The sequence below is a fragment of the Stegodyphus dumicola genome, chromosome 3, assembly GCF_044657685.1.
Source record: "Stegodyphus dumicola isolate Sdum_Otavi_A_Nest chromosome 3, ASM4465768v1".
Lineage (NCBI taxonomy): Eukaryota > Metazoa > Arthropoda > Arachnida > Araneae > Eresidae > Stegodyphus > Stegodyphus dumicola.
The window spans coordinates 115,555,741-115,583,274 of record NC_140770.1 but is presented as its reverse complement, the minus strand read 5'-3'; the positions used below and the strand labels follow the sequence as shown (position 1 = coordinate 115,583,274).

Sequence of the window (27,534 nt, the reverse complement as noted above, 5' to 3'; positions counted from 1 at the left end):
AGTGATATTCCAGGATTTACTCAGGTTACTAACCATAGTATTGACACCGGAGATTCAATGCCAGTTCGCCACAAAGCATACCGGTATGATAAGAATAAGGAAAAAATTATAGAATGGCATATCACCGATATGCTACGTAAAAAGATCATAACGCCCATCTCAAGTAGTTATGCTAGCCCGGTGGTTTTATGTAATAAATATAATGACTATCCATTGACACATCCAAAAAGGTGGAGATTCGCGATTGACTACCGTAAATTAAACTCCATAACTAAATATCCGGTATATCCGTTACCTATTATTGAAGAAATTCTAAGGAACATAACATCGACCAAATATATGACGACTTTAGACTTAACGACTGGTTATTTTCAAATAGGGGTTAGGCCTGAGGACGTGCCTAAGACTGCTTTTATAACCAAGTCTGGCACTTATGCATTTCTGCGTATGCCGTTTGGCCTTTCAGGGGCACCGGCAACATTTCAGCGATGTATGGACATTGTGTTAAGGCCTGTTCTTGGAAAGTCCACATTTATCTATTTAGACGATATCATTATTACTAGTGATAATCTCGACCAACATGTACAGGATTTAAGACAGGTGTTTCCTTTATTAAATGAGGCCGGTCTAAAAGATAATGTCGAAAAGTGCAAATTTGCAGCCCCTGAATTAAAATATTTAGGTTACAAAATATCTTAGAAAGGAATCGAGACAGACGAATCAAAAATAATTGCTGTACAAAAATATCCGACTCCAAACACGGCGAAGAAGCTCTCTTCTTTTCTAGGACTTTGTTCATATTATAGGTCCTTTATAAAAGATTTTGCAGCTATTGCTGAACCATTGTTAAAATTAAAAAGGAAAAAGGCAAGATTCTCGTGGAAGGGCGAAGCCAATAGTGCTTTCGAAAAATTAAAGCAAGCATTAACGCAAGCCCCTGTGTTGAAATTTCCTGAAAAGGATGAGAAAATTCAGCGGATGCTTCGGATTATGCGGTAGGAGCGGTACTTCCACAAAATCAGGAGCCCGTGGCATTTTTTAACCGAACTTTAAATCAAACACAAAGAAACTATTCCGCGACCGAGAGAGAGGCACTTGCAGTTCTGTTAGCAGTGCAAAAGTTCCGAGTCTATTTTGGAAAGGCGCCGATAACAGTATACTCTGATCATGCGGCGGTAACTAGATTGTACTCAGGGAAAAATTTATCCCCAAGGTTAATAAGATGAGCACTCAAGCTGCAAGAATATAATCTGGTAATCAAGCATACCCCCGGAAAGGAAAATATCGCAGCAGATGCCCTATCCAGAATTAAAATAGATGAAGAAGGTAATACTGTAAAGGTGGCAATGCTCACAGCATGTACAATAAATTCCCGAGAAACTGTAATAACCGAACTGGGTAAGAATCCTGAGTTTGAAAGCATTTATGAGTGTTTAAAGGATCCTGAAAATTTTAGCCACCAAGATATTGTGGCGATAAGAAATAGGGCGGCCCATTACGAACTAATAGATGGTCTATTATTCTATACAAAACCTACGAATTCCAACAACGAATTTCGACCTGTTATCCCAGCTAGTCTTAGATTAAATATCCTGCAGGAGTTGCATGACAGCCCTTTAGCTTCTCATGCTGGTATTCGAAAAACTATCCAACGCGTACGCGAGGCAGTCTATTTTCCTGAACTGCAAAAGTTAACAAGGGCGTATGTCCAGTCCTGCCCAACATGTCAAGCAGTTAATTATATTAATTTCCGCCCGGCCGGGTTTCTAAATAGTATTAAATCCGAATTTCCAAATGAAATAATTGGCATCGATTTATTGGGCCCTTTCCCAAAAAGTCAGTTAAATAAAAGTCGCTATCTCCTTGTTATGGTTGATCATTTTAGTAAGTGGACCGAAATTGTTCCCTTAAAACGAGCCTCTGCGAAATTAGTTACTGATTCTATTTTAAATAAATATATTTTAAAATACGGGCGCCCCTAAAAGTTATATCGGATAATGGTCCTCAATTTGTAAGTAATGTGTTTGAAGACATGTGCCAAAAACTGCGCATACGTCATTTAAAAATGGTCCCGTATCGGCCGCAATCAAATATAGCGGAACGGGTCAATAGAAATATAGTGAAAATTATCCGTAGTTATGTTAAAAATTTTCATAAAAGCTGGGATAACTATGTCAATGAATTTGCTTTCGCCCTTAGAACCGCAAAACATGATACAACGGGCAAAACTCCTGCTGAGTTATTTTTAGGCAGAAAGATTATAACGCCGTTAGATAAATTATTTTATGTGCAACAAAGAGCCCCAAAATTTAAAATGGGTGATATAGAAAAATTAATTAAAGAAGCAAAAAAGAATACTGAAGTAGCACAGAGAAAACAGAAGCTTTATTATGATTTGAAACAACAGGGGGGTAACTTATAAAGTAGGGGATGAAGTGTTAAAAATTAAGCATTCACTTTCTTCAGCACCAGAAGATAAAACTGCCAAATTTTTTCCACGATTTGAAGGACCATATGTCAAAGAAAAAATAACTCACGCTGTAGTGGTGTTAAAAGCCAGAAATGGTGAAACGTGCTCCGCAAACATTAATCAAATAAAACCCTACTATGATCGTAATAAAATGCAAATTTTCAAAGATCTTTTGCAGGATCCGGCACGGCAGACACGGCAGGCACAAGCTCTAGAGGTGGAACAACGTCAAGCACAAGGACAAGCCATTAGGAGGCAGGAGCAATTGAAAAGATAGTTTCCGCGTTGGAAAATTGAAGGTAACAAGAAAAAGAAGCCGTTCCACCGTCCAGAAAACAGAGCTCACGAACACCCCCAGAATGAAGAAGGGAGAAGTACGACGAATCCAAAGAAAGCCAGGAGAAATAACGGCAACTATAACCCGGCTCCCAAACGGAAGATCAACTCATCGGACAGGACTCTCCGCAGCAAATGTCGCCGAACTGCGGAAGGGCCACCAGCGGCGGAGGAAAAGTTACAAGGAAAATTTGAACGGCCAGCAACGAGGTCCAAGCAGGAACGCGAAAGAAGTGTCCCGGTTCCGCCAAGACCAGCTGCCATCAAACGGCCAGGACCACAGGCAGAGGCGAAAAAGAAAGTATTCAAGGGTGACCGAACTGGAGGAAAAAGAAAGCTTCTAGATGAAGGCACTGAAGGGCGAGCCCGCACAAGAAGGAGGATAAATCAAACCAGAATCTACGCTACCTTCCAGGACTGGGCTCAGAAAAGAATGTCCGAATATCACAAAGATAAGTAAAATTTTATGTTACTTTGCAAACTTAAGTTAATCTTTCCTTCTTACAGCAAGTGGCAGATTTCAAGAAGTTTTACCTCATGTGAAGTCTACCTTTATCGCCAAAAAGGCGAGAAATGAGTTGTTACCTATTTTGGTATTATGTTTTTCAATTACTCGCGCGTAAAACTAAAGTTGATGTATAATAGCGATGTGTAAATACTTAAATATTGTAAAAGTTATTGTATAAATTTTATTTAAAACATTCTGGCAAGAAAGAAGTTTTAATCTGAAAGACTTTTTGAAATGTAGTATTTCAATGTAGAAGAATTGGCACTTGCTTCGAGAAGAATAGAAGTCAACAATGTACTACTAATGTATGTTTTAAAATGCGTAAAATTAACGGCATGTTAATATGTTCTTATACACAATGTGAACTGTTATTTTAAATGTTAAGAAATACTGTGATATGGTAAAAGTGAAAGTAATGCCAAAAATTTTAAACTTATTCGTGTGACTGTAAAAAGACCAAATTATGGTGAATATGTGTTAAAGGTTGAATGAATGTAGTTAGGCTCTCTGACGCTACACTTCAGAGTTAGCCACTTTCAGAATAGTACCTCAGGGTTTAGAGTTGAAGATAGGGTGTGTTACGAGGTCTTGGTATGTTGAATTTTAACACGTTAGTGTTTTGATTGTAGGAGGCAGTGTTGAACACGTATACATAAACACATTCGTGTTTGGTGTTCTTTTACAACACATGTCAGAGAGCACGGGGAGAGATAATTAAAATAGTCATGAATGAAATAAGAATGTTAAGAAAAATATAAATATGCATGTTACTTGCCATTTCATTGTGTAACATTTCATTAAACTAGTTTTCCTTCCAGATCTCTGGAAGGAACCTGATTTGAATAAAAGCTCCTGTTTAGATGCAGTACAGATAAAAAATTGGGTGTCCATGGATGTCCTGCTATTGTAAAGACAATTTTTTTTTTAAATTTCTAGTTTCTAGTGAGAAATGTTTGTAAAAGATTGGCCTCGCGTTAGATTCTAGAGCTAAAAGTTTTCAACAAGGTCGTTTTAGACCTCAGTTTCAAACTAATTAACTCTGGCGGGATGTATGTAAGGATCTTAAGTTTTACTAACGTTTATTTTATTTTAAATCTTTACTATCACTTGTTATTTTCTACTTCCGGCCAGAATTAAAAGCGTTAACTTATTTATGCAAAATTTGTCTGGCGAACGCCAAGTACTTAAGTTGTGGCTTTCTGCCAAGCGAGAGAGAGGAAGGAGTTAGTCGAAGCAGGCCGCTTGCCTTAGAAGTTTTACTCGGTTGCTGTTTGCCTTCCAGGCCAGAGGTTTAATCCTCGTGATAATTTTAAACGTATTGTAGTGTTAACAGTTCTCTGTACTACATACGGCTTCCTGTTAATATAAGGCCAATCTTCCACGTTTATTATTCCAAATTTAAGTTAGAGTTTAGTTATATTTTTATATTCTTACGTTCAGACCACAAGTAGTTGGTCTCTGTATTCCGAAGTACGGAAATTATTGTAAAGAGTGAAAAATAAAGGGTTTTGTATACCCTTCCTGTGTATCCTGTCTACTTCCCACATTTATTGAACATAGCTTTAGTAAGCTCCCTGTTCCGAGTCAGGTCCTTGCATGTTCCCAAAGAAAGTAAGACGGAACATTGAAACTGATAACCTGTTATTGACTTCACATTTTGCCACTGCTTGTGGTTAGTGGCACAGCAACTTCTCTGATATCTCTTTAAACTGGATTTTCCAGCTCAAGTCTAGTCTTCCTTTTGGCCTTAAGAATTCGGAAGTCTCTGTTTTTATTAGAGCAAGACTTATGTGCCCGTCTCGAACAGAAATCAATTTTAACACATATGCTAGATTCTATATGCCTGATTATAGAAAGCTCCAGCATGGAAGATTATTTTTACTGTCTTCGTGTAGAACATTTTTATTCATCTCGAGAGATTCAGGCGTAAGGCATTGCTGATGCAGTATTCTTAAATACTCTACATGGAAGCTTACTCTGAGTTGCTCTCTCATTTTTTGTAGATATTTAGCTCTCTTGCGCAACTTTTCTTTACCCGCAATATCAATATCAGGGACTCCTGATTTTGAAAAATCTCAGGAGTGAATGATGAATACGTCTTCAACGTCTTCGAATACGTAAGCAAGTGGTTAACGTTTAACAGCCACTTAGTACTATAAATAGTTCCTCGTAATCCAGGGCAGTACGACCTAGGTCCTTTCTCAGAATATGTTTCAATATTTGAACTAAACATCTCACCAATTGTCCCACCAGGATGCGGAAGAAGAATTAAATTTCCACTGAAATCTTTATTCAGTGGCTTTTGAATAGAAACTGTCCTAGTTAAATCTACATAGAACGCTTTCTCGCCATTTAAAATTTCTGCCATTTTCCGAATATATTGTCTTCCTCGAAGAGGGATAAAACTTTTCAATGACCTGGAAAAAGCCTCAGGATTCCTTAATTCCAGATATTAATCTGGAGTTAAGGCTGATAATTGATCCGTCTGCAAGCACCGATAAACTACACAGGTGAAAACAACAATATAAACCTTTCGGCCATTTCTTGAGGTAAAGTGGTCCTGAATATCGACAACCACCATTTAAAAAATATCTGCCACGCACTGTATCTTTTTCCAAAATTCCTAGAGCTGAATCACATCTTTAAGCTATAAATCTTTGAAATAGAATACACTTTCGAATATAGTTTCATATCATCTAATGAGCCTTTAGGATCCAATATGTTTCTCGTAAAGGAGACATCAACATAGAAATACCAGAGTGCAGAAGCTCATGCATTCATTATCAGTAACTTTACTACTACTTCATCAGATAGCAAAATAGTAACAAACTTGATGTCATTGGTATCGTCTAGACAAGCAGTATTGATCTTAGCTACAGTTTCGCTGCTGAGCGAGCCTCTCAGCAGGTTTCATCCATTACCAACTAAACTGATGGCCAAAATAAATATAGAGGCAGTAGTCACTAATAAACAGAAACAGAAATGAGCACCGCTTCTTGTATTTGTAATGTTTTTAACGTTCTGTCTTTTAAATTCTTTTGAAAATAGTAATAAAATTTGTTATTCTATTAAGAATAACTCTGTTGTTGTTTGAGCACCTGCAACTTCTTTCCCTACATCTACCCTCTTCAGAGACACACTGTGAAGAAGAATAAAAGTAAGCATTATCTTTTCAATATTATTATTTTTCCCCCAATGATGGGCACTTGCCTATAACGGCATTGGTCACTACTAAGGACAGAAGTGGTGGCCTATGTATTGTGCAGGTGCCTAATAAGCAGCCAGTTTTACTTCCTACGAAGGAAGAGACAATTTTACATCCATGCCTTCTCCGGGATTCGAACCCGTGCCTTTCGATATCACGTATAGGCTCCCCTAACCACTATACTGTCTGGGCGGCCAATATCATTATTGATCTTGTAAAATTTACTGGCGCTTCCGAGTGGGTGCTTGTGGGAATTATTTATTGCATTATTATATGATTATTTATTAACTCTAATTATAGAGGGTTCAAAGAAATTATGTATTCCTTTAAGAAGTGTATTTATTAGATTACCTATTAAATTGGAAGATTGTTTAGAAAATGAAGTACGTGATATATTTGCAGAGGAAATTGAAGTCCTAATGACTTGGAGCTAAATAGTCGGAGCTTGATTTGATTGAAAGGGAAATTGTAAAATTTTATATGATGACTCTAAATGCTCTGAAGGTGCTTTCGTTACAGAACACGAGTAAAGTACAATATGTTGTGAAAAATATTTACAGCTTTGTGGGAAGGTACGAAAGATACGAAAAACAACGAATGATGTACGAAAATTAAGAGTAATACTAATTCCGGAGATAACAGTAATCTCAATGCCACAGTTCCAAACCGAAAGTTTAAATTGCCAAAGCTTACATTTAAAACCTTTAGTGGTGATGTTAAGAAATGGTTAGTTTTTGATGAGTTTAAAAAAATTCACGTTGGTCCATATATTCCACCTGAAGATAAAATGCAACATTTATTTCAAGCCGCTATTGAAGATGGCAGGCAAGACATTTTGTTGATTTCTTCTGTCGATTGACAATTATTATCTAATATTTGAATGTCTAAAACAGCATTTTTTAAACTGTGGGTCGCGAGCCCCAAGGAGATCTCGGGACCTGCAGCAGGGGGTCGCCACAAAATTTAGCAGTTTTGATATTTCTTTAACTTATAATAATTTTACAATTACTAAATATTTTTACACAATGTATCTGAAAATAGATAAAGATAAGACAATACAGACAAAGAAAAAAAGAAAACGTTTCGATACATTCTTTTTATAGAAACGTTCATTTTACTTGCTTTGCACGTGACGCTGTCATTTCTTCTGTTACTTATTTAAAATTTTCACATTGTTCTATGCCTTAATATTAGAAATTAAAGATAATGACCTAAAACTGCAATAGTATATTACAGCACAGGTGAAAAAATTGACAGTTTTTCACACGCGTGTGTCTGATTTGCGCAATGTTTATGGGGTCGCACAAAATTTTTGTAAATATTATGGGGTCCTGTGGGTCGCGAAAAAATCTCAGTGATAAAAGGGGGTCACGACTGTGAAAGGTTTAAGAAACACTGGTCTAAAAGATCGATTCGGTAAGATGATCTCCTCATAGAAATACATTCGGGAGAATTGTTGAGCTCAATACTGAAGGATTCATTGAGCCGAAACAAAAAGCTACTCGGCTCGCCAATCTGCAATATAAAATTAAAACTCATCTCAAAGCACTCAAAACATTGAACATCCCATGTGATAAATACCTTCTCGCTGAATCTTGTTTTCCTGAACATATTACTAGGATATAGGAAACAAGCTTAGTTTTGCGTGAAATTAATTAATGAATAAATAAACTGACTGATTTAACGAACTTTCTAAAATCCGTATCACAGGGTGTTGGCAGAGCCAGATTAAGGTCCTAAGCTATTTGAAATATGGGGCCCTTTACAAGTCTGTTGTAATATATTTTAATACTATTTATATGATATTTTAATTTTTGGGGGACCCCAAGAAAGTGGGGGCCATAAGCTATAGCTTGTGTAGCTTATACGTAAATCCGGCCCTGGTGTTTGGAACTGAATTCCAACATTCTACCCCGCCATCTGCTAACGAAACGCAAAACTGTGGCGTTAGAAATTCCACTGCCTGTCTACTGTCTGCCATTGCCACTGTCCACTGCCTGCCAAAATTCAACTCCCGTTGGAATTTCCAACGTCACAGAATCTCTGCGAAAAACAACAATCTGTCTAGCCAATGGTTAAACAATGGGTGTCTACCGCACTTCTCCATATCCATACTCATACCTTTTCTGCGGGAAGGAGTATGATTCACGAGCATGTAGAACTGCATAAAAATGGCATTAGATGATAAGGGAATATTATAATCGAAGAAATCATAATGTTATTTGTGTTTTAAAACTGGGCATTGGGTATTCGAGACACATGTAAAATTACTTGCAGCAAAGAGAAAAGAAATTTACTCAAATTCAATAGTTGGTAGAGCCTCCAAGAGCGGCAATTACAGCGCCAACCCTCCAAGGCATGCATTCCACAAGTGCTTGAATGACGGTTATTGGAATTTTCTTCCATTCGGCATAGAGAAGACATGTCAATTCCTTCGCCGATATTGGACGGTTGTTGCACCCCTTAATTAGGCGATCCAACTCGTCCTAGAGGTTGTCGATAGCGTTCAGGACTGGGCTTTGGGCAGGTCCATTCGGTTAACCCATTGTAATCATATCAATCCATGGTGAACATCGCAAGATGACAGATGGCGCTATCACCCTGAAAGTAACATGAGTCCAACCCCTAAAACTGCCACAACATAGGAAGCAGATTGTCATCAAAAATAGTGCAGTGGGCGTCAGTGTTCAATTTACCATGAAATTGGACCAAGGGTTCAGGTCGCACCAGGAGAAAGCTGCCCGCCCCCAGATCATAATTCCACATCCGCCGAACTTTTCGGAGGGCATAATGCATTCTGGCAGGAATTGCTCTCAAGGCAGAGGCCAGACCCAGACCTTGCCATCCGCTCTGTAGAGGGTGAATCTTGATTCGTTGCTCCAGGGAACTCGTTTCCACTGAACAAGTGTCCACACTCGCGGGCTTTACACCACATTAACAGAGAGATTGGACTCTTTGATCAAAGGCTTATGGGCAGCAGAACGGCTATGAAAACCAAGCAGCATGCTTTCTTACGGCTTGTATTCATCGAAACAACATTTCCGGTTGCCTGTTGAAACTCCTGGAGTATATGGGCCATCAGCTTGGCGCGGTTCTTTCGAATTTCTCTGGACAGCATCCGTCAGTCCCTATCTCCCAGTTTCGCAAGTCTACTGACTCGAAACACATTCTTAAAATCACCGCTAAGCTTCCACTTCTGAAACACATAGGCCACTATCAAATTTGCATAATTCAGCTCACTAGATATGTCCCTTAAGGATCGGCCATTTTTTGTGTTGCTCGACGATTACATCTTTTTCGAAATAAGATAACTCTGAACGTAATGGCATCTTGCATGCCACTAATGTCAATGCTGATTCTTCCATAATATTTAATGGTGGAAGGCATAACGTATATCAGGACCGAAGATATCAGAATTTGCATGGGTTTCCAAATACTTATCGATAGATATTGTAGATCCTGATCAATCTGTCACTATTCGTTGTCTAAAATTAATAGATGGCATGATAGGAACAAGAGTATGCTGTTCCGTTTTAGTTGGTTTACAATGGTAAAATGTTGAAATGCACTTTTGGATAGATTCTACAACAGTTTTGACGCGTATCCAAAAGGAAGAGATCTAGATTGTCTTTGAGAAAAACAAAGTCAAGAAAAATAGAAAATATATATTGATCCGAAGCATGTAAACATGAAATCACGAACAATGGCCGAAATCAAAATCGAGAAATGAGAAAATGCTTAGTGAAAATTCATGTAAGTGTAGAAACGTAAAACAATATCTTCCATAGAATTCAGTCCTGCAGAAAACTCTTATAGAATACTTACATGGATTTTTAGATTTTACTTTAATCTGAAATCTAAAGCGTCATCATGTCTGATGAGCTAATAGGGAAAGAAATTAACCAAACTAAGCGTCTTAACGAGCTATCAAACAGGAAGAATTTCTGGATGCGATCAGCAAATGATTGATGCCAACAGTCAGAGAATAAAGTATTTTCGTTCAATACTTGACAAAATGGGATTAATGAGAGTACTAACGCAGATCTTCAGTAAAAATGATAAGAAAAGTTTTGGATTACCAATACTACAGTCAATCGAAGCACAGAATTGTTCATACGCTTATCGTATATAAACATAAAGAACTTGGGCAATCACCGCTGCAAATATTAATCAATCACCTTCGAGAAAACTATTAGATTATACAAAGTCGCAAAACGATTCGACAAGTTATCCTGTGCTTGATGTAGATGTTTCACTGTGACGCATCCAAAATCAAAAGTTACTTTCTTGCCTGAAGACCGAGTAAACGACGCTGCAGTATTCGAAGTCACAGGTTTCCTGTGACTTCGAATACTGCAGCGTCGTTGACTTCGAATGACTTCGAATACTGTGACGTTCGTATGACTTCGAATCTGTTTTATCTATCACTGCATTTTATCTGCATTGTTTTATCTATCACTATTTTATCTATCACTGCATCTGTTTTATCTATCACTGCATCTGTTTTATCTATCACTGCATCTGTTTTATCTATCACTGCAGGAATCTATTTTATATATCACTGCATTTGATAGATAAAACAGATTCCTATATAGTATTTTTCACTTGCTCCGTATATCGTGCAATCCTTGTGGAGCTAATAACATCTTTAAAAGCAGAAACCTTCCTGCTCTCACTGAGAAGATTTATAGCAGCAGAGGTTGAACGAATGTTCTTTATTCCGGTAATAGAAGCAATATTGTGAAAGCTCGCAATAAACTCTACAAAATAGACTGGAAGAAAATAGAGGTTGAATTGAAGAAGATAACACGGGAACTTCCTTCATCACCTCGTCAGAGGGCTGATTGGTGGGAGCGATTAATCAGCATGGTCAAAGAGATTTTGCAAAAATTATCAAGCCAAGTTTCCCTCACCTATAAAGAATTGAATAGACTAACATGCCTGATAAACTCACGGCATTTGACATACTTATCTGAAGATTTTAATTACTTAATTGTTCTGTTTCCTCTGATGTTGGTACAGGAGAACAAAGAAAGTGGAATACCAGATATTTATACCATTAGTGCTTCTTATATGTGTAACAGACATCTGTACTTGCAGATAATATATGAAGATCTAAGAAAGAGCTTTCGACTAGAACATCTTGGATATCTAAACACTCTAATCTTTCTAAAAAGGTTTCCAAACCTATTTCTAATGATGATGTGGTATTCATGGAGCCTGATAATTTGAAGCGTCTGCAATGACCAACAGTAAGAAATGTCGAAGCCTTACATGCAACAGATGGTACTATCAGAATTATAAAAGTGAAAAAAAAAGTCCTGCATTGTCACATGTCCTATGCAATGTGTTTATCCATTAGAACTGTCAGAAGGTTCTGTTTTGAGATACCTCATAGCGCTTGAAAGCCTGATAACTCTTAATAGTTTTGCTCTACTGGAAGGGAAATTAGAATCCTTACCTAAAGTCTCAGGCACTCGGAGTGAACCAACTGTGAAACTTGTTCATATACTGCAGCTGTGACATGCGCGACAATGTGTTGAGTTCTTTCAGAACTCAAGGTGAGAGGATGGTGCTGCTAAGTGAACCTCTTGGCAGCTTTCTTCCACTGAAGTGAATCGGAGATCGAAATAATTCAGGCAGGCAGGAGATTCACTAGTGAACGGACGCAGACATGAGCATTGCTTAGCATAATTGTAATTAATACCCTTCTGTTATTTAAATTCTTTTGTAAATATTAATAAAATTTGTTGTTATATTAAGAACGCCCCCTGAATGAATTGACGTTGCTGAATGAATGCCTTCCGTTGTTCGAGTATATAGGAAGAGTTCATCGTCAGATGCCCACCGCGAAGAAGAATAAAGATACGTTTTACTTTTTCAGTAATATTACTGATCTTCTAAAACTAACCAGACTATCACAATAAACTGTCAGTCTAAGGTCTTTAACTATGTCCTCCTTTACACTTTTTTTTAAATGATTCCTTTTGAATCAAAAACACTAGAGCTATCTCAGTTCTAGAAATTTCCGAAACAGACCAATTTTTGTAAGATTGATAGTTAGTTTTTGGCAAGTTAAAATAAAATTAAGCTAACATATCTATAATTTTCCATCCAAATGAAAAGAACTTATAATACAAATTTCCAGATTTAGAATCTTTGTTAAGAGCAATGAATACTGAATGCTTTTCTGAATTTAGAACTTCGTCTGGCAAATCAGAGTTTTTAGAGGCTGACGATTCTTGTTCTAACAGCCATGTTTAGCCATGTGTGGCACTCCGACTATTTTGACTGCAAAAACTGTTTAACTGAAAAGCCTGAAGATAGAAGGTCGGCTGCACTTACCTCTAAACACATGTGTCCCTAGTCTTATATTTTTAAAAGTATTCTGATTTCTTGGACGAGATTCCGAACGAAAGTTCTCAATCAAACGTCTCGCTATCATCATAAAACGTCTCGCTAAACAGGGTTGTAGAGTCAATACAATAGAATGTTCTCAAATATTGTATATTTATATTAGAAATGACTATATTTCTGAAGCGAGCTCCGATTAAGCAGGAAAATAATTTCAAACGATGAATAGTTACGTTTTTCAAAGGTGCAACTTCAATGCATGCTTGCACAAAATTTAGGCAAACCTGATTTTCGCTATTCACTTATAAGGTATTTTTCCCACTTTCTTAACGAGCCTTCGTGGAGTAGTTGTTTGCACACTGGGTCGGTAATTCCAGAGGTCCGCGATTCGATTCCCGGCTAAGGCGTTGTTAATTTTTCATCTTGCCTGCATCCAAAAAAAAATCCTAATGTCTCTACAAGTTAAAAAAGTGTTGGCTGATTATTCTCCTCACCCAAGATTTGGCGATTGGGTATCCTAAAAGCCCCAGTCACCCTTTAAAAGGGAGAGTGTATAATGGATTTCTCTTTCTTCTCAACGAGCCTTCGTGGTGTAGTGGTTTAAAAACTGGGCCGGTATTAAAGAGGTCCACGGTTCGATTCCCGGTGAAGGAGCTGTTAGTTTTTCATCTTGCCTGCTTTCAAAAACATCCTAATGCGTTTACACACTCTTAAAAAATACAGATAGCTTAGGTGTGGTTGCTAACATCGCAGAAAACATGGAGACTAACTTCTTCGTCGGGCGATCTAACAAATGTAATCCATCTAGGAATTTAGAAGGCATTAGATGTCATCTCCATTTGTTTTACCCATTTCATAAACTTATTTGCTAAATGTTCAGGCAGTTTTCGATCCTAATTTAATTGTAATTTCCAGCATTCTTGCAACATTAACTTGGGGTATAGGGTAACGAGGAAAGTTAATATTATGTAGTCAAGCAACTCACGGGCGCAAGAAAGGAGCGTTCGTTTACTGGCGATAATTTCCTCTTTTGTGAGTCAGCTCTACAGGAACGTGTGTCGTTTTTTAAATTCCAATTTAATCCTAAAAGTCAAAACTTCCGTAGCTAATTTCCTTATAACTATTTTCAAGAAAGATTTCCTGACGTTTGACATTACTGGAGTAAGATATTTATTTCCAGAGAAGATTTAACAATGGTATAACTATAATTAAGTTGTTACCCTTTTCCAGGCAATCATTTAAGGTAAGGTGCTTTTTTTACCATATACCGAAGCATAAAAAAAATCTGCCTTTCCGGCGTCGTTTCGCTAGATTCTTTGAACACAGGGAAAATAGTGCTCTTTACGTAATTTTGCTCTTGGAAACTCTTCAAAAATTTAGTCTTTCTGCCTAGTATGAAATATTTCCTCATAAACTTCAGTTTGGTTTGAATCTAATAATTTTCTTCTTATATTACTCACGCGTCTTTCTACCAAATCTTTATTACTAGACAATCGAGAGGGGTCTAGTAACTACAGTAAAGCCAGGCTGGATGGGAGAATAAATAATAAAAAGGATAGAAAAATTTAAAAAAAAAGTCTAGATAGAAGAATCTGAAGTTACACTAAAAGTTATTAAACGAAATATCGGTAAAAGAGTTAATAAATTTTCGATATTAAAATATATATCTCAAATCTAGAAGTTACTTTACCATCTAGATAATATCATAAGCAGTCATAAATTATTAAATCAAATTTAATAAATTCAATTTTAATAAATTTCAGTGTTATTTATTGGTTAGATGAGTTTTTGCGCAGAAATTATCGATCTATAACGCGCCGTCTTCAACAAAATCGACAGAAATATTTTTGAAAGTTGACGAGTAAATCAGAGCTTTTCTCCATTTGAAGATCTTTAATTCTTAATATTAAGAAACTTTGCATATTTCTTACCTTTGATAAGCATTGTAAGACAAATTGACTGACAAGGTCTGACGCTGTCGTTTCATCTACGCAACATGGCAGCTTGGAAATTTCTTTCCTTGATTCTTTTGAAGTTTTTAAGAATTGTTCAAGAAAATCATCTGGAGGCTCAGTGACAAGGCTATCCTCCACTATCAACTTTTCGACGACTTCTGGCTGCAATAATAATGTTTGTGTAAGACAAGGTTTCGTGAATATTAGTAGTGGTCAAATATTAATGAAAAGATAAAAAGTAAATGCGACACTCATTTTTTCATTATTCACATAAATTATCTTTCTGCACAAATTTCGATTTCACAGTAATTCTAAGTTAACTTGTTAATACATGTTGTTGATATCTAGCTCTCATTAGTTGGCTGCAACGTTTGCTATCGTTTTTCCTTTCACTCTGATTAGAAATCCTTTCCTTCAATGTAATTTTTTCAAAACAAAAATCATAACTTGAAAATGTTTACTGTGAGCCACAGAAACTTCTATTAAAATGTACCATTATACTATAAATTTCCTGCACCTGTTGATCGCTTAAACTCCTAAATTCGAATGCATAGTTAAAAAGCCCATTCGAATTTAACTTAAGAATTAGTGTTTTTCTACCTCTGTTTCCTACTGCTGAATGTTTTCAGAAAAATTCATTTTTGTATGTACTCAGCAGGTGGAAAAACATGTATGAATTCTTAAATATTAACATTTAAGTGTAGCTTTGTCTAAGATTAAATCTAACTTTGATACTGGTGCAGTAGTTAAAAAATGGGAATTTCCCTTTTCTTTATGAAACTGGACCTTAGGTCCTTAGGAATGTTATAAATGAGCAAAGGCCAATTATTTTAGTATAGGATTTTAATTTTTATATGAAAAATTAGTTTTAAGATATCAGTTGGAGTCTTAAAATTTATTCCATTCCATGATTAGTTGATGACTAGGCTCAGAGATGAAGCATAAAACAGCATCAAATCATTTTAATGAAACAATCCTGATGAAACTGTGATATATATGTCATTGCAAACAGATGTTTTCAAAAATATATAAAGATATTGTAAATAATCGTAACAGACTGACTGGATTTCATTATTTAGTAAAACTAATTTGAGTTAACATGCTTTGTTATTATAATTAGGTAAAAAGGCAACCTTTTTGTAAATTTTGAATAAACCTTATTTTTGCAATATATGTTCACAAATCTGACGTTAAGCAAGTCCAGCATATTAGTTACACAATAACATACTAATTTTGGCAGCATTGCCAATAATACAGGTAACAAAGTTTAAATTCATTTTTGCAAAACTTTTCTCCTCTCTTGAAGAACAGAGACCTGTACCTGATCTACCTAAAGATCGATAAAGTTGTATTCAAAACCAACTCGAAACTAACTTTTTCATTGCCTAATTTTAAATTTTATGCTCAGGTGCTTTTCTTAAAATTTAATATTTTTTTTGAATGCCTTTAGTCATCTGAGGCAAAGTGGACAGTTCGCAACTCTGTGTGAAATGAAAATTAAGAAATATATATATATATATATATATATATAATTTAAAGTAAAGTAGAAAGAACGAACGATAAAAGACCTATGTGGTCAAACATTTTGCGCATTGTGCTGCAAAATTAAAGAAATTAAAATATGAATTCTAGTACGAACGCTAAAAAGAATTACAATACAATTTATTTAAAAAGCAAAAAATTATCATTAAAGACATATAGTAAGAAATTTAGAACTAACGTTTCACAAAGACGAAAATTTTGAAATTCATAATTAATAAATTTCAAGTAATCTAATAAATGCAACAAAGAATTTAATAAATGTAAAAACCAAAACTTTTAAACAATCAAAGCCCAATTTAAAAAAAAATCTTTAAAGAAATTAAAAGAAAAAAGAGAGGAGAGAGAGGAGGAAAGCAGAGGAGTAATTCAGCCAACTTCAATGCCACTTCAGCAGGGGGAAAGGAACATTGAAATCAATTGAAATCTATCTTCTACAAAAATCCTTGCTTTTCTGTATCCCGAATTAGCCGATGGACTATTTCAATATATTTTAATTATAGTAGTTCACCCGTAAATTCTGGCCCTTCCCCAAAGCAAGGAAAAAGATCCAATGAGATCTTGTACTTTAAATAAAGGGAATTCTATTTTGTTTAAAGAATTGAAACCGAAAGTGAATAATTAAAATTCTTCAGTGGAAAAATAAATCAAAATTTTACTTTTAAACATAAATCACATAATAAGTACACTCATGTCCATTAATTAAGGATAATTCGGAGTCACGCGGAAATCGAACTCTAAAATAAATATATCACCTGTAAAATCACTACACACATCTTCAAGAATCATAGGCAAATTTCAGGAAGTAACCAGATGACACCGATAGTACGTCATAATGACGAGAGTGTAAGAGCGTGATATATAAGGAATACAGACAAAGAAGTAAAATTGTTCGCAGGCGCTTTATAAGCATTTCAGTGCAATAACCGAATAGTTATGACACAAAGGATGCATTTGGATGATTTTTTATTTGGTAGAATTATCGACCGTCTGGAATGTGGGCGTACCCAACTGGAAGTACCAGACGAACTTGGAATTGCCCAGAGTGTCATCTCCAGGCTTTGGCAACGATTCCAAGAGGTTACAGCCGAAAACATCGCGGCAAAAACATTGCAGACGAAAACGTCGCGGAGAAAACAACACAAGGCGAAAACAACACAAGTCGTGCTACAAAACATCGTGGGAGAAAGCATCGCAAAGAGAAAACATCGCAGTTCTAAAACATCGTGGTACAAAACATCGTCGTCGAAAATAAAGCGATTCAAAAACTTCGCAGTTTAAAAACATCGTCGTCGAAAATATCGTTGTAAAAAATAAAGTATCTAGAAATCATCGCATGACGATAACATCGTAGACATGCTTTTTTCAGGCTTTGATAAATGTAAATAGATATTCCCGTAATGATTTGTGTGGGCAAGATGGAAAGAAGGATAATTTTTACTTTCATATTTTTTATTAATCAATACATTTTTGCTGAGAAAATAAAAAGGAAGCTTAAGCATAGAAAATTAATGCAACTAATAGCACTTAATAGAATTTTAAACCGACATAGTTAACTAACAAAGGCCATTAATAAATTATTTTTTATAAAGTTCTTACTGGTAATTTTCATGAAAAGTATAATCTATAAGATGCATTTAATTTTCTATGCTTAAGTTTTCTTCTTACTTTTTCAGAAAAAAATTTGTTAGTTAATAAAAAAATGTGAAAGTAAAAATTATCCTTCTTTACATCTTGCGCTCACAAATCATTATCGGAATATCCATTTACAATTATCAAAACCTAAAAAAAGTATGCCTGCTATGTTATCGTCATGCGATGATTTCTAGATACTTTATTTTTTACAACGATATTTTCGACGACGATGTTTTTAAACTGCGAAGTTTTTGAACCGCTTTATTTTCGACGACGATGTTTTGTACCGCGATGTTTTAGAACTGCGATGTTTTCTCTTTGCGATGTTTTCTCCCACGATGTTTTGTAGCACGACGTTTTCGCCTTGCGTTGTTTTCTCCGCGACGTTCTCGTCCGCGATGTTTTTGCCGCGATGTTATTGGCGGACACCATTCCAAGATGATGGTAATGTCAGTAGACGTTACAGCACAGGTCGCCCCAGAGTTACAACGCCGAATGAGGACCGGTATTTGGCAGTTACTGCCAAAAGAAACAGGCGGAGCACAGCCTCAGACCTGTCTCGTCAGCTCTCTTCAGCCACTGGTATGACAATTTCAAGGCAGACCGTGTACAGACGCTTAGGGCAGATTGGTCTATATGCTCGTAGACTCGTCAGATGCGTTCCACTTACTGCAACTCACTGTCGCCTGCGGTTAGCCTGGAGTTGAGAACATGCATTGTGGACTACGCAACAGTGGGCTTGTGTAATGTTTTCCGACGAGTCCAGGTTTAGCTTGCAGTCTGATTCTCGCCGGACTTTCATAAGGAGAGCGCCAGGTACCCGTTACCACTAAGAAAACATCATTGAACGACACCGTTACGGTGGTGCAGGAGTGCTCGTTTGGAGTGGAATTATTCTGGGTTCCAGAACTAACCTGCATGTTCAAAATGGAACCATGACAAGCCAAATCTATCGGGACGTCATTCTGGAACAACATGTACGTTTGTTTCGGGGCGCCATGGGCGCACAATTTGTGTTTATGAATGACAACGCCCGACCTCACCGTGCAAACATCGTAAGCGAATGCCTTCAATCGGAGGATATCACCCGTATGAATTGGCCAACATTCTCACCGGACTTGAATCCGGTAGAGCACGTGTGGGATATGCTTAGCCGACGAGTTGCAGCCCGTCAACCTCCTCCTACATGTCTACCGGAACTTCGGAGAGCATTGAGTTTTGAGTGGTGTAATATTCCCCAAGATCAGATTGATAATTTGATTCTCAGCATGCCTAAGCGTTGTACGGACTGTATTGTATCGTCTGGGAGACATACAATGTATTAACAATCATACCAACCCTGTAATATTGGTTTTTTGTAAATAGATTTTTTTTTGTAATTTGCTCCAAGGGGAAACCATCGCTAATTTTTTTAATAATATCAAACATTTGGCATCTTTTTTGCTCTTTTGCCTTTTGTTTAATAAATAAGCTTTACAAATAAGACAAATTTGTTTTGCTTCTAACTCTTCCTTTGCCTGATTTTGCATTATCCTTAATTTATGGACATGAGTGTATTTTAAACTTTAGTGAAATTATAAAACGTTGGTAAAAAAAAACAAGGAAAACATGGCTACCTCGATTCGGCAGTGCTAAAACTTTCTGCATATCATAATAATACATATATGCATAGATGTGATAAAAAGAGAAAAAGATGTAACAATGTTTGACGTAGAAACTTAGAACGGAGATAAATGTTGAAGAGGAAGGATCCCGAATGCGTAGAATGATAAAATGTTGAGCCCGTAAAGAACGGCAAACTTGGCAGTTGAGGGAGATTAAATCTTAATTTTTATTTCAATTGACATTTGCGGCCACAATTTGCTTGCCAGTCTAATCTTGTCTATTTAGAAACATTTACATTTTTTAATATTGCTGCAATAAGAAGACAACGAGGGAAATAGCGTCTTAGATCTACCGTATATACCCGCGTATAAGTCGAGATATTTTGGACAAAAAAAAAGACTTCAAAGTGGGGGGTCGACTTATACGCGGGGCCATAAAAAATTAAAAGAATCGGAAGTTCAAAAATTTCTTTATATAATGCAGTTGTTGTCTTCCCGCACTCAAATTGGACGACTTATCAAATAAGTCACTTACTTGAAGTAATTTCATGACTTAAATTATGTGACGAACTAATCACAGAGTTTCATACTTTAACTAGAGTAAGTTTCGATTAAACCAAAGAATTTTCGGAAAAGTAGTTTTTACGTACGTATAAGTCTTTATAATAGTTATTGTTCATTCATGGATTGACATAGGATTGACATCCGTCATTCAACCCCTAGATGTCTGCCTCAATAAGCCCTTCAATGTAAATGTTAGAAAATATTGGGCAGAGTGGATTAGTTCCGGTCGACCAACATTTACAAAGGGAGACAACATTAAAAATCCCGATATTACATTAATTGCTCAGTGGGTTAAAAATGCTTGGAATGAAATACTCTCTGAAATGATTATAAAATCATTTAAAAAATGTTGTATTAGCAACGAACTAGACGGGACGGAAGATGATGCTGTTTTTGAAAGTGAAAATGACGACGAAGGCTCTAGTAGTGATTGTAACAATGCAGAGTTCGAGACTGAAAATATGTATGATGACGAGCCAATGACGACAGAAGAGTTCTATGAAATGTTTGGCGAATCTGACCATGAATCGGACGTTGAAGGATTTTGATTTTGTTTATTTACCAAGGTATTTTTTATCGTATATTTACTTTTTTTTCTCATATGATTCTGAATAAATGTATTACTTAAAAAAAAATTTCGAAGTTTCTCGATCGATTTCGGAAGTGGGGGAGTCGACTTATACGCGGGTTTCTTATTTTCTACGAATTTTTTATGTCGAAGTGGGGGGTCGACTTATACGCGGGTATATACGGTACATATTTTTATCTAATATTGTATATATGTAAGATGAAAACACTTTAATCAGTTTTATAATTTAATTTAGAGAGAGCTTCATAATTCCTCATTTTTATTTTGGGTATTCCCTCCCGGTGTTCTAAAAAGTATAATAAATTTTCTGAACTGCGCCATTCTAGATTAATCTATGCCACATTGCTTGCGTAATGCTGATGATGCAGCTAATTCGGAACTTCTACACAAAATTTTGAGTTTGCAGTATTTTCCTTTTAAGAACTGGCTCTGCCAGTCATCTTAAGACAACTCCTCTGATTTCATCCAACGCCGTTCGGTCCGAGGCTCGAATCCCGCAAACGGGCTGCCTGCATGCGCGTTTTCGTGGTTTTCGCCATGCGTAACGTACATAAGAGTGTTTTTCCGTTAGAAAGTCCTTCCCCAAGGCATCCTTCCTCTTATGCAGATAGCCCTCGAGGTTTTGCCACAATCACATAAACCAAACCAAAACTTTAAGATATATTTGTTTTAACATATTTTCTAAAACATCCTCAATTTGTCGTTTGTTGCTGAATAAGTTTACATACAGATAGGCAAATTATTTGATTGTTGCATCTAATTTCAGTGAATCTTCGGATGCAATCAAAGGGTTTATTTATAATCCGCGCTGACTTGCATACCAGAAAAATAGGGTATTTATTCACTTATACATCACTTTCCTTTATTTAAAAGTAAATAAAATAGACGCAAATAAAATATAAATAAAAAAATTAAAAGGCTAATAATACAAGGTAGCTTATTCTTTTACTTGAAGCGAATGAAAATAAAATTAAGGTATAATTTTCTAAAGGAATATAAATTTTCTAAAGGAATTTTCAGGAATGATTAAGTTGAATAAGAATAATTATGCTCAGAAACTTTAGCTTAAAATTACAAACCTTATATAAAGCTAAAGCAATTGCAATTCTCCCACCTACACTGTGACCAACAATATTAGCTTTTGAAATAGCTTTAGATTTCATGAATTCTTCTACATCCGCCACAAGAGCTGGTAAGGTGAATTCGTCAGACCATTCGCTTTCTGCGTGGTTCCGTAATCCAAGAGCATACACCTAGTAAAAAATCAAAGAGAAAAAATGATTTAGTTGGAAATTCCGAAGCTTTTCTATGTCAGATAAGATTTCAAAATCAATTTATGTTATTCTACTTCAGATTTTGAGCATATAAAATAAACCAGAATATAATGACTTATGTTTCATAGTATGCTTATCAGGTTCAATGTTCCGTCTTACTTTCTTTGGGAACATGCAAGGACCTGACTCGGAACAGGGAGCTTACTAAAGCTATGTTCAATAACTGTGGGAAGTAGACAGGATACACAAGAAGGGTATACAAAACCCTTTATTTTTCTCTCTTTACAATAACTTCCGTACTTCGGAATACAAAGACCCACTACTTGCGGTCTAAACGTAAGAATATAAAAATATAACTAAACGCTAACTTAACTTTGAAATAATAAACGTGGAAGATTGGCCTTACATTAACAGGAAGCCGTATGTAGTACAGAGAACTGTTAACACTACAATACGTTTAAAATTATCAAGAGGATTAAACCTCTGGCCTGGAAGGCAACCAGCAACTGAGTAAAACTTCTAAGGTAAGCGACCTGCTTCGACTAATTCCTTCCTCTCTCTCGCTTGGCAAAAAGCCACAACTTAAGTACTTGGCGTTCGCCAGACGAATTTTGCATAAATAAGTTAACGCTTTTAATTCTGGCCGGAAGTAGAAAATAAGATGTGATAGTAAAGATTTAAAATAAAATAAACGTACATGCTTGTGATCCTTACATGCTTGTGTAAAACAGTATATGTACTCCATGACTGCAGTACACAGAAACTTGTCATTGTTTCCAAGAAATATCTTCAAATATCAGCCTCATATTTTAATAATTGTTTTGTATTAATTATTCTTTCTATAGACTACTTTTGAAAAAGATAATATCTTTTTACAACAACCATCATTTTTATATTCAATTCCACTATTGCAGTCCATATCATCTTCAGTAAATACTAACATCAACCATTTCCCAATCGTAAAATAGAATACAGTGGAACCTCGAGATACGAGTTTAATTCATTACAGCATTGAGTTCGTACAGCGAATTTCTCGTATCTAAAAACAAACTTCCCCACTGAAAGTAATGGAAATCCATTTAATCCATTCCACACTCCCAAAAATATCAACATAAAAATAAATTTTTCTATAAATAACACTGGTAAATAATGTAACCGTAGTTTATCTTTATGATAGCTTCCGATACCATTAATTGGTTCTCTTTAATCCACACCAACAACTTCTAGGAGTTTTGGACGGTGCTTGGAAGTAACGATAACTCCTTTGCCTACATCAAGTTTCTTAATTTCTTCCTTCCTTAAGTCTTCGCCAATCCCGTCACTGTTACAATACTCTTATATTTATCTATGATTTCTTTCTCAATTTCAACGGCCACGGCTTCCTTATTTTTCTTTGCAGCACTATCTGAGGCAACAATCGTTTCGGCAACGTGAAATAATTATTTTCAGGTTAAATGTAATAAACAATTAACTCACAAGTGCACAAACTCGTAGATCAAAGAACACCGAGTGATCTGACGATGGGATTCCCCGAGTCGAGCCGGATCGGGAAATGGTGCCACGCATACCAACAGCCTGGTTCATTGCTCGTAACTCGAGTCAAAGCTCGTATTTAGAGACAAATGTTTCGAGACTACTGGTGTTATAAATAGCTACGCTACCCTTTTGATGTATTTCTATTTTCCTGTATAGCTGTTCCAGTACTGGCTACTTTTTTCCTGTTCTTTTTTAACGTTCCATTACGTTATGTTTAATAAAATTTCTTTTTATTTAATTACATAAATTTATATAATTTTTTTTGTAGTTATTCGTTCCCTGAATTATAGGTTCATCAAAGATTCAGTTGCTTACTCTCTCACACAACACTCAGATGTTTCAGATACTAGAAAGAATTTAAAACATAGCTAAAAATGCAAGGAATTTTTTTTTTTTTTTTTTTTTTTTTTTTTTTTTTTTTTTTGCGTAGAGAATGATTTGAGTTTTTAGAGAGAGGTTCAATTCCAGTAACTGGAGGGTTTCTAACATTATTAGATCTAAATCTTCACTAAACCCGGTTGCTTCTTTTAACCTCGATAAACCATTAAATATGCTGTGGACTCTACGCTGAGTCAACAGCTTCAGTATAGCCCACCTTCAAAAGTTGGCGAATTTTTTTGGCACTAAAGCTATTCAAATACTACCATGTTTTGTAAAATGGTTACCATCAAGATTCCCGACGAAACTCCGTGATACAAAAAATGGTGACCATCTTGTTTTTACCAGAAATCGTGGGTAATAAAAATAAATTTGCGACTATTATACACGACTTTGATTAATGAAAATGATTAAGGTTAAAGGATGTAATTTTAAAAGCAATGCCGAAGACTAGATATTTCGTCCTTAATAAATAATTTTAACTAATTAATGGGCTATAAAAAGAAAAAAAACAGAATTTTACGAGATCCCCCAGAAAAAATAAATAATATCGTGAAACCATTAGCCTGTGCAATCATATTTAATGCACAGTTTCCATAGTGAGGGTGTAGAGTCATTAGGGTTTTTAATAGCAGAAAAGATGAAAAATGAGCAATCGGCGGGACACGAACCTCTCGACTACGCCCCGAACGTGCTGACCATTACACCACGAAGGCATGCTAAGAAGAGGGAGGAGAAATACCTTATAAAGGGCAATGTCCCTGTTTCACGTGCAACTCCACAGTATGCAATATAAGCGTCTATCTAAAAAAGTGTTATAATGGTTGCTTATGTATACACTTATATTAAAATATTACAAATTTTTGGGTATTTTTTACTACCTTTGCTACATTTTAAGAATTCTTTTAAGCTTTCTTTTCCTGAGTTGATTGTTTTTTGTTTTGTTTTGTTTTATTTTTTGTGATTCTTTTTATACACTTTTTTTGCCATTTTTTTTTTTTTAATAATTGTAATTTTGGTTTGGTTTTAATGTTTTTTTTTCCTAAGAAACGAAAACACTCTAAAGGTTATAGGTAAAATTTTTCCATGACTTGTAATCTCAAAAAATGCATTGCACAAATCAATTTTTTTTTCATAGAAACTGTTTTTGAACATATACATAATCAAGTAGAAAGACGTTTCATTTTGCCTATTATGTGTTAGAAAACGTGTTTTTACGTGCCTCAAAGTGTTTTCCACTGAATTGGTGTGAATGCCCGTACTTGGGTCAACAAAATTAAGTGAATGATTAACAGTTGAATTATTAAATCCGTCCTTGGTCAACACATCGGGATTAAAACCTTTCCAACAATCCGAAATATTAGTAGTACCTGGCTCTATCCATTGTTTAATTAATGCAATTACAGTTTATTGACTCCGCTCATGAACAGCCAGCAAAAATACCTTTCCCGAATCACGCTCTACACCCCCAAAATCCCACTGACCTTCAACATAATTTCCTCTGTTGTACTTCCTTTTACCAAATTTTGGTTTGCCTATTTCCACAACTTCTCTTACCCCACCAATTTTATATGACATCAATTCAACATGATGTAATACTTATTCATTAACGAATTGACGCCACTCTGGCTAAGTCAGAGAAGAAAAGCCAAAATCCTCTTCAATATCATAATAAGCCATACCCTTAGTTAATTCCCATGTTCTGTAAATAAGCTTACTACAGGCGAACCAAAATCCTAGCCTAAACGATTTCTCAGCCTTATACTTCTTGCAACTCCAAATACTACCATTCGAGGACTTTTTCTGACTAATTAACCCGCATGTTCTCTTACATTTTGTACAATAAACTCCATTCTTCAATAATCCATAATCTATCAAAAATTCTCTAAAACGTTCATACTCTCTCGTTAATTCATACATAAAATATCTGTTTGGAATGTCTGGCTTTCTCGAACATTTACGCTTGTCTGAAACTTCCCACCTTAAATTTTCCTTTAAGATCTCCTGATACTTAAATAGAACATCATTAACAGCAGGTTTACAACAAGCCATAACTAAATGCAAAATTCTCGCCTCCAAAGTAGTCAAAAATTTCATCTCCAAAACAGTAGTCTCGACCATATCTGAGCGTTAAATAATCGCCGATAATAGCGTTACGAATTTTGTATTTAAATAGTAATTTAATTAGAATTGTAATTAAAATTGTTGTATTTCCCCGTGGAATGCAGCGCGAGACAAATTTTAAGAGAAAGCTCTGCCGAAAATGTAAGAACTTTTAACTTTGAGTAAGTAGATATCTGGGTAATTTATAGTGAAATTCACTAAATGCAATTGACCACTATGTTAGATGTCACCACAATTCCATCCTCTTATTGCTTTCCAGAAAAAGTCATTTACGGTTGTTTACATTGCGTTTGCCGAATGGTATGGGTTACCACATGCTCGAACATTTGTCTGTTTTGCAACATCCTATCATTTGTCGCTATGCTTGGCGATAATTCTGGGTGGGCTATACTACAGGATAGCAATTAATTACTACAGGATAGAATTCCAGGATGGATTAAGCATATTTTAATTCACAATAATAAAAGACGTTAGAGTTACATCAAAGAGAACTTTTTTTTGTTAGTCCAAAGAGGCTTACTCCCTGAAGGACTATTGTTTTCGTTTTGCGATTTTGCGCAGGTTCACTATAAATGTCCGTTTCATTTTTCAAACTGTTGCCACCAAATGTTAGAGTCCTACATTATAGTTGAAGAAATTAAGTAATGAAAAATCTGCATAAATGTATGTATATTTCTCGCATCGTGATAAAACAACGGTACATAGAGCCATCGAATTTTGAATGACGTATCCTCCTACGAATATGGGCATGTGGAAGACCAAAGTTGAAATTTGGAATTTGTTTTATGATCGTTTTCATATTTTGTAAAACTTTAACGATTTTTTGAATAACAAACTCGAGGATTTCAAAGCGAGCAATGGCAACACTCTACGGGGAAAAAAATCCATTTTATCTCCAGCGCGCGGAACTGCGTACCGGAAATTCTAAAGATATGCTCATTTTAAAATTATGTTGCGACATTGCTATTGAACTGAATTTTATGGTTTAAGTGCAAAGAACATGATATTTAATAAATAAAGGTATAAGATATTTCTAACGTTTTCCTAGCGTGTCTGCGTGGTGTAGTGGTTCTGTACGCTGGGCCGGTATTACAGAGGTTCGTGGTTCGATTCCCGGCGAAGGCGGTTGCTAATTGTTCATCTCTCCGGCTTTTCCAAAAAATACCTAATGTCTTTACAGTGGTGCCCGAACTAAAAGGGTTGTGTATGATGACTCGCCACACCTAGGATTTGTTGATTAGGTCCCTAAAAAAAAGAAAGAAAAACCAATCCCCCTTTAAAAGGGGGAGTATATAAGGTATTTCTACCACCTTCCTAGCATGCCTTCGTGGTGTAGTGGTTCTACACACTGGTCCGGTTTCGATTCCCGGCGAAGGCGTTGCTAATTTTTTATCTCACCGACTTTTCCAATTGACCTAATGTCTCTACAAAGGTAACACACAAAACGTTAAAATGACGCTCCT

General features: G+C 35.9%; 1 protein-coding gene across 2 annotated transcripts in view; it reads right to left on the bottom strand.

The window, feature by feature from the left end:
• Positions 1–27,534, bottom strand: part of LOC118201129 (sn-1-specific diacylglycerol lipase ABHD11-like) — a 62,617-nt gene that overhangs the window by 31,007 nt on the left and 4,076 nt on the right. For both annotated transcript variants that reach the window (XM_085813213.1, XM_085813214.1), the window contains exons 3-4: positions 21,839–22,012; positions 14,805–14,990 (exon numbers count right to left, since the gene is read on the bottom strand). In XM_085813213.1, coding sequence (XP_085669339.1) covers positions 14,805–14,990; positions 21,839–22,012 — 360 coding nt within the window. The remainder of the gene's footprint in view (positions 1–14,804; positions 14,991–21,838; positions 22,013–27,534) is intronic.